General features: G+C 40.3%; 1 protein-coding gene across 1 annotated transcript; it reads right to left on the bottom strand.

The window, feature by feature from the left end:
• Positions 1–471: 471 nt before the first annotated feature.
• Positions 472–13,916, bottom strand: LOC118281740 (nuclear pore complex protein Nup160 homolog). The gene is made up of 27 exons (XM_050693301.1): positions 13,635–13,916; positions 13,449–13,554; positions 13,149–13,365; positions 12,775–12,880; positions 11,664–11,859; positions 11,079–11,251; positions 10,791–10,954; positions 10,584–10,677; positions 10,289–10,440; positions 9,898–10,037; positions 9,530–9,611; positions 9,318–9,444; positions 8,893–9,095; positions 8,459–8,585; positions 8,267–8,363; positions 6,391–6,531; positions 5,541–5,747; positions 5,060–5,178; positions 4,745–4,917; positions 4,569–4,664; positions 4,013–4,145; positions 3,579–3,740; positions 3,072–3,238; positions 2,728–2,809; positions 2,432–2,565; positions 2,027–2,233; positions 472–614 (listed from the first exon to the last, which is right to left on the bottom strand). Exons 1-27 carry the CDS (start codon positions 13,726–13,728, stop codon positions 513–515), a joined length of 3,801 nt encoding a protein of 1,266 aa, XP_050549258.1. The 5' UTR covers positions 13,729–13,916; the 3' UTR covers positions 472–512.
• Between the last annotated feature and the right edge of the window lie 94 nt (positions 13,917–14,010).

Genomic DNA, 14,010 nt, shown 5'->3' with positions numbered 1-14,010 from the left:
TTACCGTTCTGAATACGACGAAACGATATTCCGAATTATGTGATAATCTTCTTCAAATTTATAAATAGGATCTACATAAAGATTCCCAAGAAGTTAAAATATTTGTTTTGAGTATGGTGTGTGAATAAGAAAAGACAACAAGGCTTTTAGACGTAATTTAATATTTGCTCATTAAATTAAACTTTGTTGCCGATGATTTCAATGACGTACGTATGGCATTGCGTCATATACCACCATGGCCCAGTGCTAATGGAAATGTAGTTTCGATAATATAAAGGCATTTCAGCAATCTTCTTAGAAAAATACGAAGTCTGTGGCATTATATTATGTGTATTTAGGCGTAAATGTGTTGTTACCTTAATTTGTGATCATTAAATAATATTCAATGGTGTAAGATATTTGTTAAGTTGGTTTTAAAGGAGGTGACGGATTAGAACGGTTTTTATTTATTTTTTATTAATAAAACAAGACTTTTAAAAATAATGTGTTTTATTGAATATATAACCATTACACTAATTGACTGCATGCTCCATTCGCGCCAGTTTCATATCGTCGGAAATTCTTATAACAACTTTAGTGTATTCCTTAACCAATCCATCTAACTCATTGTAAATCTGTAATAAAGAAAATACGTTTATATTAATCCTTTAAAAGAGGTATGGACTTAATGGACTGTTAAAATATAACTAGTTTAAGGCTGACCGCATACAATAATGCTATTGTCAATGCTAGAATGTTAGACTTCGAAGTCTTTAGTAATCAGTAGTGACTTGAAAAATATAAATTGTCAATGTGTAAAATGCTGCCTTTGTGTTTGAATGAGGTCAGCCAAAGGGATAAGACTAAATGATAAAATGAATACTTAGTTCACCTTGTTGGTTGCTGCCTGACGATATCAGTGCATTGTGACTTTGTGACGTAGTTAAAATATACAATGAACTTTGGTCAATGATCTCGCATGAAACAATGAAAAGTACTTAGCGCTAATTTGTCAACGTAGATAAAATTGCACGGAGATAAGACATCATTACATTTACGTAAGACCTTTGCCAGTACTTACGTCCTAATTTTTCATACAAAGAAGTCCGCGTTGGTTGAGTTGTCGCAAACGGGACTATCGAGTTAGGGATCTTAAGTATAGGCAAAAGACTAATGTCTTTGCTTTATTAGAACTCTAGTAATACGGACTTTGGAATGGTATCCACTGTGTGGCAATGGGCGCACTTTAAAATACCCAATAATATATAACTGACCAACGGATCAAAAGTAAAGTTTATATCACGGGTTTATCGTTGATTTGTTTCCTTTGTGTAGTCGACTGTGTATTCGACTATTGAATCTCGACTATGGGTCAAAGTTTACGAGTACACATTATCATAATATTTATAGGCAAAAAATATATCACAACTGTTTATAATGTTGATATAAATATATAGGAACACATTATTATTATTATATCCACATTTGTTTGAATGATATGAGATCAACGTTAGATTCGTACTTCCACGTTCGTATATTGTTTTGATGATAATACAACGTTTAAACACGTGATCGATTAACTTATGGAGAGTGAGGCATTTAAGAAACGTGAACAATCTACACGTTTCTTTAATCAAATCAAATCAAAAATAGATTCGATTCATCGATTTGTTATATAATAAGCTGTATTTGTATGATTATATGAAACAGACTTTGTTTTCTTTATTAATTTACATAAAGAGTCATTAACCTGTTCTTAGTGCAAAATTATTTAGAATTAACAGTGTGTGAAACATCATAATTCCGTAAGGTATGAGTATCATTCCAGTCAAACCGGCCTATGTGTGAAAATCATAGATAGCACTCTCAATAAGTATATTGTAAACATTTTTAACATAATAAAATGTCTTAGGGCTCACCAGTGACTGAAGTCAGCGGTTTTCTATTGACGGTCAGCTCTTAAAGAGGTCATTAAACTGCTTTTTTTAAAAGGAAGCAATACTCTGGAAACATCAAGGCTATTATCTCTAGTATAGGTCACAGTTACCTGTTGCACGAATGGGTCCCCAGTATGGTGTCCGAGCTCTGCGAGTAGTAGGTCCGCCAGTGCGAGCGGCGCGGCGCGCGGCGCGGCGGGGCAGCTGGGCACGAGCACCTGCAGCGCGCGCCGCAGTGCCGCGCAGCACTGCGTGCCCGCCTCCGCCGCGCGACCGCCGCTTAGTAGCGCGCGCACACAGCCTGCGCCGTCCACCTCCTGCATTGCAAATTACTTCTTTAAACACTGTTCTTTCATTTAGTATAATTATTTAAGGTATGTACATATTTTGAAATGTCCAACTATAAATTGAAAGTATGTTTAATCTATTGATCAGTTTACTTGCTAGTATTTTTACTTTTTAGGTATTAGCAGTAGTGAGGATAACTAGAAAAAATACTATTAAATACTACTCACCATGTATCTTTGTAGGAACCAGTGTGGTAGAAACTGGCCAGTACTTATAGCTCTCTTTAATACTGAGAGCAGAGTTTCTGGATCAGCGTCTTTCAGTTTTGGGTATAACATGTCGAAGTCGATGTTATCACCTCCTATAACCAAAACACGTCACACAATCATATCTACAATTATTATGGAACCTTGCACAACATACTAGAAGAGCCGATACATAGATTTTTGCGTTGACCAGTCTTTTAGAAACCTGGTATAAACCTATGTAGTACGTAATCAGCACAAGTATTTAAAGAACTTACGGAGTAACGCTTGTTGTACGGGATCCAACGACTCGGTGTCTTCTTCTCGAAGCTCGGCGGCTAGTTCCTCAGGACCGATAACCTTTTGGAAAATACATACGTTAAAATACTAAATTGTTTAACATAAGAGAGCTATGCTTCGGCAGGAAATTAGACTAACTAAAGTGAAATCAGTAACTTGCATGCTTGTTTTACATATATTTTTTTTTACATATTCTTCTAATCTTTAAAAGAGACTGCGATCTTGTTGTTGTGTTTGTTTCGGCATATCTTCTCAGACAGGAAATACTAGCCTCATTTAGTTACTTCAATTGAAATGTTCATTTGGTTAGTGTGTTAGTTACCTGCAGCAGTTTCCCGGACTCGGCGGGCCTGGCGAGGAAGGCGTGGTCTGGCTGCGCGAGGCGCAGGCAGGTGAGCGCGGCGGCCAGACAGCGGCGCCGCACGCGCGCCGCAGACACCGACCGCTCCGCGCCGCACCGCGCCGCGCGCTCGTACATCACTCCCGCCGCTGTACATCATAATCATTATAATCATTACGTACGATTGCACACCTTGTATTATACTTACACATTTAAAAAAAGTCCGCCTCGTCTCCGTTTACGAACTCACAAAGGAGCATAAAATAGGTGATTGAGTACACGTGTTCATTATGGTTTGAACATCGTGGGTAAAATTTCATAACATATCGTCATCAGCTCATATAGATCCACTAGACTTAGCCATTTCCAATAACACGGTAATTCAGTGCTTACAACTACGTGAACAAAACAGTTTTCTACAACTTCATCATCAAACCTATAAAATGATCTCTAATCAAAATGAACTTTACTATTATAAATAGTAATTACCTTTTCTATAATGATGTCGTGAGACATGCAACGCATACAAGAAGTCATAGTACGGGTTGTGCGCGTGCGCATCGTGCAGTTTGGCGCGAGCGGCCGCGGCGCGCTCTGCGTCCCCGGCCAACGCTGAGCAAGACACTAGCGCTCCCAACTCACGACGAGATGCTGTAACATTCACAAGAGATTAGAAAAAAAAAATTACCATTCTTCAATGGTCGAATTGGTGCAAACGTAGTTTCAGTGTGGAACACGATACTTGCTTATGATACAAATTAAGAATTTTCGATTTACTTCGAAAATTCTATGGATTAAACAAGTTATAGTAAATAGGACGGTTTTGCTTATCTGCCTGAACACAGAGTCGTTGCTTGTATGTTGATATTTTATTAGAATCAGTTTATATTTCCCGTGGTATATTGGTGAGGAAGAAGACGTACCGAGAGTGGTGAGCAGCGTGGCGGCGGCGGCGTGCCTTGCGTGCGGCGCGGGGTTGGCGGCCGCGGCCGACAGCGCGCGCGCCGTGCGCCCGCCCGACAGGTGCCACTTGAACACCACCCACTGGAACATCGCCTGCAACACAACCACAACGTTACAATGGTTCATCGCTTCTGCCATTTTTAACACGCACAGCGATACAATCAAACATCTCTTTTGCCATTTTTAGAAGATAGAGACTGATTGATAGACAAACCATGTTTATGTATCTATTCTATAAGATTCTTCTGACCCGCGGAAGGTGGCTCTTATTTTTTTACAATGTCAAGTCAAAAGTCAAGCGGAATGCCTCCAATATCTTCAATAGAGTATGTTGTTAAAAGTATCGATATTTTTATATAAAAACTAAATTTTTATATTGATAATTTCAATCAAAGCGACATCGAGTAAGAAATAAGTCTATTCATCACGTCGTGATGACTGTAATTTATGTATAATGTAACATTTAATTTTGTTCAATTACAGCTACGGAACCGAGATAAATGATGGCTGACTTACCAAATTAGGATCATCCTTATCGGCAATGCTGATGGCAGTCTCCGCAAGACGGACAACACACGCTCCTGCGTCGTGTATCTCAAACAGTTTTATAACCTGTGGATAATATTTACAGAATCAATACACATGTCCAGTTACAATTGAAAAGCCTAGACAAAAATTGTCTGATTACATACTTTCATATAATACAGAACGAGTGCTTGATGTTGCGTTAGTCGTGCGTCGGGTGCCGCTACAAGTTGCCGCAGGAAGGGCTCCGTGCTTACTCCTTTAGCTGCCTTGCAGAACGCTGTGTATGCATTCTCTGCGTCATCCAGGTCTAGCAGAGCCAAGCCCAGGATAAATTGACCTGGAAATTATACAAAATATTATTATGTGAGTCTTCAATAGTCCAAGCTTTTCTACATAAGAAGGATTTAGCTAAATGTTACTTTCATGCTAAATTGAACCGTAACAACACTGTAATAGAGTAGTAATTAGATTTTACTAACGTGAGCAGGCATTCCACTCGCACCAAGGCTCCAACATGTTGACGTAGCTCTGTACCAAGCGAGGCTGGTCGATGGTGGCCAGCCACCAACTGAACTCAAAGCCTCCACTTACGGCCCATCTGATTGCATGTATTGTTAAGGAAAATACTTTGGTTTATTTAATGTGTATTCGATTTAATTATTTTAAGAATAATATTTGACAAGCGCTTTACTAATTTTGTGCTGAAATGGGGATATTTGATTACTTTCGAGGACAACCGCAGTCCGTAGCGTGTCGATTAACGAGAGTTATTTCTGAAGTTTGAAATGACTTGAAGTCGGCGCAATCTGAGGGGTCAACTCTTATATTCTGTTGGTTAATGTACTGCTGTAATTTTTTGTGGACGTCCTGGAACAGTCATGTAAAAAACGAATCCAGTATCTACGTTACGATATAACTTTTTAGAAGTCTTTACAGCCGTAAATGTATATAAAAGGATACAGTTGGTGCGCGAGATGGTATGCGAGTAGCGGCAGCGCCTGGTGCCAGGTGGTGGGCGCGCGCGCCGCGGCCAGGTGCGAGCGCGCGCGCCGCCCGCCCATAGCGCGCACGTAGCTCCACACCACCGCGCCGCCGCATCCGGGGCCGCGAGCTTCGGCGCCCAGTGCGCTCAGCTTTAGACGGAATGTTTCCGACGATCCCGATGACCTGTAAGTTTCAACGTTAGCCTTTATAATAGAACATACTATAAACTGTAATAGTAAATCATTTAGGTAGCAGCGCGCGGTAGGCCTGCCAGTGCACGGCGCAGTGATATTGATGACAAAGAGTAGAGAGTATAGTTACTGCGGCGTGTATGCGGCGGCCCGCAGCCAGAGCAGCGCGCGGTAGGCCTGCCAGTGCACGGCGCAGTGATATTGATGACAAAGAGTAGAGAGTATAGTTACTGCGGCGTGTATGCGGCGGCCCGCAGCCAGAGCAGCGCGCGGTAGGCCTGCCAGTGCACGGCGCAGTGATATTGATGACAAAGAGTAGAGAGTATAGTTACTGCGGCGTGTATGCGGCGGCCCGCAGCCAGAGCAGCGCGCGGTAGGCCTGCCAGTGCACGGCGCAGTGATATTGATGACAAAGAGTAGAGAGTATAGTTACTGCGGCGTGTATGCGGCGGCCCGCAGCCAGAGCAGCGCGCGGTAGGCCTGCCAGTGCACGGCGCAGTGATATTGATGACAAAGAGTAGAGAGTATAGTTACTGCGGCGTGTATGCGGCGGCCCGCAGCCAGAGCAGCGCGCGGTAGGCCTGCCAGTGCACGGCGCAGTGATATTGATGACAAAGAGTAGAGAGTATAGTTACTGCGGCGTGTATGCGGCGGCCCGCAGCCAGAGCAGCGCGCGGTAGGCCTGCCAGTGCACGGCGCAGTGCCCGGCGCCGGGGACTCCGCCCGCGCCGCGCCACGCGCCCAGCGCACACAGCGCGCCCCGCACCACGCGGCATCTGCACGAGCATAAACGACATGTCTTGTATACTGCATACTGGGTATGTGTACGTCTTCAAAGTCTGATTCTGATAAGGTACCGAAATACAGGTAGCAGTTTTCATGAAATATTTCAATCACCTAACCAATCACCAAGAGTGCAAGTATCCCCCACATTAGGTGACATCCAAGAAGCCATTAAAATATACAGAAAACACATAACATTTACAGCATTTTAGGCGATGCACGCTGTTTAGTATAGGTAAGATAGCACTTTTCTGCAAAACACGTAGCCTATATAAAAAAAGTGAGAGTCAGACTCGACCATGAAGGGATCCGTACCAGCAAGTAGATGACATAATATAAAAGTTATAGTATAACTTGGTTTTACATACTATTTGTATGAATGACAAAATTATATTTGCGCTTTTTGTAAATATATTATTACTGATAAAAACAAATAATGATATCTCGTTCCAACCCATTTTCGTTGAAAATTTCTATTGAAATCTACAGCATATATTTCTTTTTGTTTTCTCGCTCTCTTATTTTAAAAGTTAGAGGGCAGGGGACAAAGAGTAATTTTTCCGTTTTAGAAGCACTATCCAGTGCATGGATGATTTTGACGAAAAATTATTTTAGGAACATTAATGTCTTTTTACCCGACTGCGCCAGAAGGAGGGTTATGTTTTTTGAGACTATGTATGATAATTGTTTGGCACGCTCTGCAGCCTAAACGGCGTGATGGATTTTGGTTTGAGAGGCGTCGTTTGATTCGTATTTACTGTGAAAGTGTACTGGATATATCAAAATAAAAAAAAAACAAAATGGCTGATTTTTGGCGCCAAATTCTAATATTGCTGACTCTCTAGCCTGAACGACTCGATGGATTTCAGCTTGATTGGGGTCGTTAGATTCGTATTTATTGTGAGAGTGACACTGGATATATCAAAATAATAAAAAAACAAAATGGCGGATATTTGGCGCCAAATTCGAATATCGCTCACTCTCTAGCCTGAACGATCGATGGATTTCAGCTTGATAGGGGTAGTTAGATTCGTATTTACTGTGAGAGTGACCCTAGATATATCAAAATATGAAAAATAAAACAAACAAAAAAATGAAATAATGACAAAGGTAATTTAAAAAGTAGCCCGACTGCGTGCACTTTATAATATGAAAAAACCCTAAAACAAGTCGGGACCCATGCTAGAAGCTATGGCTATAGCCGTATGTGCCCTCACTAAGTCTTCATATTTAGAATGGGTCCCGACTGCTTCAATTTTACGATGACTATTCTTGTTTTATCGGGAGCAGCGCGCGGTTGCCAGTGCATTTTCATATTATAAAGAAACGCAGTCGGGTTTTTTAGTTTTTGATGACATTTACTTTTTTTTTAAAGACACCCATCACAGACAGGTTAGCTGATTTTTTCTATTCAGTTCTGTAATTTTGTATTCGAAATTCGAAGTAGCAGTTACCAGAATACATCAATCTACAAAGTTTTTACTATGTAGACCCAACAGTTTTTGGAAATAAAGTGGACTGCGGCGCGTACGAACAGACAGACATGAAGATGACATAAGGGTTCCGCGGCCATTATGGCGGCGGAACCCTAAAAATGCAGAAAATGGATTGAAGGCGATTGAGATTCAGAAACAATATTTTAAAGCATTTCATAGATTTTTTATAACATAGATATGTAGATAACTTTACGATTCTCAGTTTAAAACTAAATGTAACTTATAATCATACCTCATTTCAGCCATCTGCCGTATAGCCTCAGTGACTATAGCAACGCCAAGATCACTGGCCAACAGACCATCATACTCCCCTGAATCTTCATCATCATCTATAACAGTAATAAAAAACATGTAACAAACAGTACCTAAGCAACAGGTCGTGCCAAATAATTTTGGTTTCTATTGCTTCTACTGTAAAACTCACTTTTAGTTGTATCAATGTCAGGCACATCCAGTCTCAGAGCATCGTTTAGTTCGAGCACTGCACTCTGTAAGTCTTTGATTGGTTCCAAGATGGAAGTGAGGTCATCTATCTGCTGTGGTGTTAATGTCTGAAACGAAATGAAATTGATTAAGATTTGTGGACTCTGCTGATAAAAAAAATACCTAACTTCGTGTCTTCAAATCAATGTGCGCTATCTTTCGCACATATTGATTTTGTTGAAGTACAAAAGTTTTATAATGACTTGTTAATTAAGTATCGTGAACATACTAAGAAATGTTTAAGCAGCTTTACGAGTACGTCTAGTATCTAGAGGCCCCGATATGGCTCGAAATTTATCGAGCAAGCTCGTAACAAAAAGACCTGTATTTATACCTGCCATTACTGATGTATTTTAAATAATGAAGAGTACATACCAGCGCCGTTGCATCGTGTTCCGAGGAAGTCTGCGGCGCGAGCAGTAGATGCAGTAGCCGCGGCAGCAGGCGGTGTTGCGGCGCGGCGGCGGCGAAGAGCCTCCGCTCGAGCTCGGCGGCCGCGCCCCCCGCGCCGCGCTCCCAGCGCGCCCCCGCCACCACCACGCGCACTGCGTCGCACGATAACTCGCCCCACGACCGCTCTACACACGTCACTCAGATATTTAGCTTTGTTTGTTTGACCCCATTTTTTGTCTAGGTGTTATGTGCATCTACATATCGTACACATCTGTAAAATCCTAGTTCGCGTCTATGCTTGTATAAAAGAAAGAACTTAAAAACAATCTGAGCCATGTTAATTGCAAAGAAGGTACTGAGATACTGTAGTACATATATATCTCAATTGAAAAACAATATGTAATTACCGTTTCCATCTAGCAGTGGTACATCAGGTGACAGCATCATTCTTTCAAGTGGTTCTAGTTCACAGATTAGCGATATCCCAGCCCGACGGACAACGGCACACCACCAGCCACATTCAATGTCAGATTCCTAGAAAAAAAGATAAATTTAGACACTGTAGTGCTTTCATCTTTGACTGTAGTTTTCTAATTGATATTATTCAGTATGAACTTACTTCTTTTGAGACCATAAGTCCCAGTGGCTTCTGTAAACTCTCCATATACTGCAAACACCAGCTGTACAAGTCTGACCAGCATCTAAAAGAGATCATTTATTAAGTAACTTTATTATACAATGTATTGAAACCACACAGCTGGCGCATCACGCCATCCAGCTGCCTTCTTGTGGTTTAGATTCAAAGCGTTAGATAAAAGTTAATAATGAATTTTTCTTATAAGAATTACTATTAGACAGTATTTAGTTTAGATATCATGCCTGACTTCCTTCAGGCATACCATATTTTCTGTGTTGAAGTAGCCAGTCAGTTACAGACTGGTCACTGTATAGGCATATTGACGCCATAGAAGAGAACAAACAACATACTTGTGCATAAGATGCGCGTGGTCTGGTGTAGCCGTCCTGGCAGTGAGGTGTCGCAGACGAGACTGTACTGCGTTCATGGCGGCGTCGCCCAGGTCACCCTCGCCACTCGAGTCCGTACCGCCCCATGTGCGGTTGTAGATCTGAAAAAAAAAAATAACGACGAAACATGACTAAAGGAAAGCGCGTTGGCTGGCATCAAGATCTGGAAGTTTTGTAGATGTGTATTTTGCGTTTGCAATCGTATTGGAGAAAATCCTGATGTGGATAACTTTTTTAACACAAATTTATTTTTACAGATAAATAAAGGTCTTTTCTCTCACAAAGAAGAGTTATAGTTACTTTGGAATAAAGCATATTAAATTGAAACTGAAACATTACACAAGAGACATACCACAAGCGCTTTCCTGATGACGGCAGGTGGGAAGAGGCCGGGCGCCATGAGTCGGTCGCGGTACTGCTGGTTGGAGCCCAGCGTCGGCAGCGCGCCCGCCGCCTCGCGCCCCGCCACCGCGCGCCACGACGCCTCCGCACCCACTAACACGCCTACAACACATTACAACTCATTTTAACTAGGTGTTTACCTGACTGTATTTATTCTTTCTTAGAAGAAGATAAATTGTAAGGCTTTAGTCATTACGATTGATATTTATCATCAAGATGAACCCAGCATCTTATAAAATACTTACTAGTTATTATAGTATCGCCATCCGGTTGACTCCACAGAGCCCAAATGACATTGCTTCCATCTCCATAACCAATAGCATAATCAAGGAGATCCAACTACAAAAATAATGGTAGATATAGTATTGAGACAAATAAAATATTATCAAGTAATAAAATATTAGTAAATAATATAATATAAAATATACAATATTAGTAAAGTATGTCCTTACCTGAGGACCAAATATGCGACTAATGTGAGAGAACCTCACACCTCCAGAGCCTCCATCATGCATCCTCATAACAACAAACTCACATTCATTAGGGAATGATAAGTATGCCACCAATATGACACTTCCATCTGATCCAACCGTTTTTTGTAACATGTGACCATGAGCTGGAAAGCAATTCAATATTTTTATGTTACAAACATCACTATAATGTAATTTGTTTGGTGTAGATTTGCATGTTAAAGTATTTAAAATGTTGTTCACAGTATAAGTGTAACAAAGAAATCTTACGAGGAGGTTTTGGTCTGACTAAAGTCTGTGAAAGAGGTGCGGACACTGCAATAGGTGCTCCGCCCTCGTCCAGTGGCCATGCGCGAAGACAAGCGTCGCCACATATTGCCACTGCTAATCCACTGGTAAGCACCACTCCATATGTCTCTACACCATCTGAGGTACTTTTGCCCCTGTAATCAAAAATACATTCATGAAATGAAATGTTTGATGCTGAACTTAAAAAATTGTTTCTATTAATTTCTATATATAAACAATCAATTGATGTTCGTTAGTCTTTAGAGTTAGAGAATGGCTAGACCGATTGCGCTAATGTTGGTCTTAAATTATTTGTAAAAGTCCAGGGACGGTTTAAAAGGTGAGAAAAGTATGTTTGAGATAGTACGAAGTTTGCCAGGCCAGCTATTATATATTATTTGTTGTCATGTAATTACGTCATGATTGCAGAAGTTTGCAAAAAGTAAGAAATATTAAAGAATAAATAAATTGTAGACCCTGGGCATTGTGCTTATTACATGAAATCACTTTGTGTCCTATTACACTGCATAACCCAGGCATTGGAAAATAAAATTAAATAATCAATACCTCAAAGCTCCTGTGATGCCCGATAGGAACCGTGGCACAGTAGATTCCCGTTTCAAAACTGTGGTGACTGCTGACCCGGTCACTGGCAGTTTGACAAGCAGTAAACCTCCTTCTCCTCCATGGCCAAAAGCCAGGGCAAACACTGCTTCACCATTATCACGCAACAGAGATGCACATGTGTGAGCAACACCTGTAGCTGAAAGCAATCATACTATATTAACTTTTTATCATAATTATCATGTATTTCAAGATTCTTACTGCACATAGTACAGTTAACTATGTTATTTGGTATACAGAACTTTTGTTTGGCCAATTAGAATATTTTTTTTTTTTTTACATTTAATGGGTCGACGTTTGACCGCTATCTCACCTGATGGTAAGTGATGATGCGGCCTACGGTGGAGCACGTCTGCCCATAAGCAACCTATTCACTCGGGCCTTGAAGACACCCAGGTTATACCCATCAGGAAACACAGACTCCGGCAAGGAGTTCCACTCCCTAGCAGTTCGCACAAGGAAGCTTGAAGCGAAGCGCTTCGTGCGAGTGGGTGGGATATCTACCATGAAGCGGTGACGCCTCGCCGATTGTCTTGTGGTTCGATGATGAAAAGGACTAGGGGGAATCAAGTTGTGCAATTCCCCCGCACACTCTCCGAAATGTATCCGGTAAAAAACGGAAAGGCTTGCGACCTTGCGCCTGTGTTCAAGGCTTTGAAGCCGTTCGAGCGCATCCAGCTGGCATTTAGCCGAGCCGTCCCAAAGGTGAGAACAGTACTCCATACATGACCGAACCTGCGCTTGGTACAGGCTCAGCAGTTGTTTTGGTGTGAAGTACCGTCTCACCTTCGAGAGGATACCCAACTTCCTACCAGCCAGATGCGCCTTCGACTCTATATAAGAGCCGAAGTTTATATGTATTAAAAGATCTTTTAGTTTATAATGGTTTTTAGAACTATATTTTTATAACGGGTGATAAAAAAATGCTGTGTGTTTAAGATCATAGATTAGATTATCATCCAAAAGAAATAACAAGATCTGATTGAAATATTTTTATGTAGTAAACAACCTCCAGATTAATTCTGATTATAAAGAATTACTTGTTAATACTTACTTGCATTAGAATACTGATTGAGAATGCAATAGTTGTTTGGGTTATTTATAGAAGTTGTATCATGAAATATTGATGGTGACGAACTGCTCAGAGATCCAAATGAAGACTGGAATAAAACAAGAACAAATTAGGAAAAGAAAAATCATAAGACAGTGACTGTCTTTAGTTTAGTTTCACCATCATGCATAGTGCTGTCATATTATAGTATGTTTGCAATGCATTTGATGCTAAGTGTATTTCAATAACATAAAATATGAAGAAAGTAATTTTAATTCCTAGTTTCTATATTTATACATAAAATATGAAAGTAGATTTCTTCAATTAAATTAATATACAAATGGTTAAGATTAATAAGTTGCATATAAACATGTTACCTTTTTATCCAAGGTCCCTGGATGGGGAAATATGAGTCTGTGTACAGAAGACACAGTGGCAGCCAGTATAACTACATCTCGAGATGCACTCCTCTCATACACCGTAATGTTACTCAATGGCGGAGTGCCTGGCGCTACTTTACATTTCAAATTACAAGATGTTAGATTAATGTCTAGAGACGCTTCTGTTAACTCTATAGCATCTGATGTTGTTTGCCTGTAAAAAAGAATTGGACATGTAGTTTTTTATTTTGTATTGCATATTTACTGTCTATAAATCCCAAATTAATATAAACTTACCAATAGATAAATCTATTACGAGTACAAATCTTCTTGGAATCTTTGTACCAGTAGCCACCAGCTTTTTGAGGCAGTTTGATATCTTGCAAAGTGCTATGGGTTCCACCTAAAAATAAGACAGAAATATAATTTAAAGTAATGAGACTAACTAAATTCACTTTAAACACCACATAGAATGTTGTATACCTGTGTTCAATATAATTTCTTTCCATTTTTCAGGTAAATTATAGTTTGGAGTAATTTCCTTGAAGGTAACTGGCATTGCCTCTAAGAACTCCATAGTAAACGAGTAGTTAGAGCACAAAAGAACTTTTACTGATTAGGTACTAAGGCTTATAACATTATACATGAAATTATTGGGTTAAATTCTATTATTTTTCTTCTTGGCGGTCAATTGTTTAGGTTATAACGGAAAGCAACTAAGCAAGCGGCAAGTACAAACAACCATAACCAAAATCATATGTCAGCTGTCAGATAAACTGACAAATACGAACACAGATAATATACTACTAAGATCTGCGCTCAAATTCTCTCACTCTCCACTCACAGCATCGTCACAGCT

The sequence above is a fragment of the Spodoptera frugiperda genome, chromosome 4 (assembly GCF_023101765.2).
Source record: "Spodoptera frugiperda isolate SF20-4 chromosome 4, AGI-APGP_CSIRO_Sfru_2.0, whole genome shotgun sequence".
NCBI lineage: Eukaryota > Metazoa > Arthropoda > Insecta > Lepidoptera > Noctuidae > Spodoptera > Spodoptera frugiperda.
The sequence above is the reverse complement of the archived record's forward strand: the minus strand, read 5'-3'. Positions and strand labels throughout refer to the sequence as shown.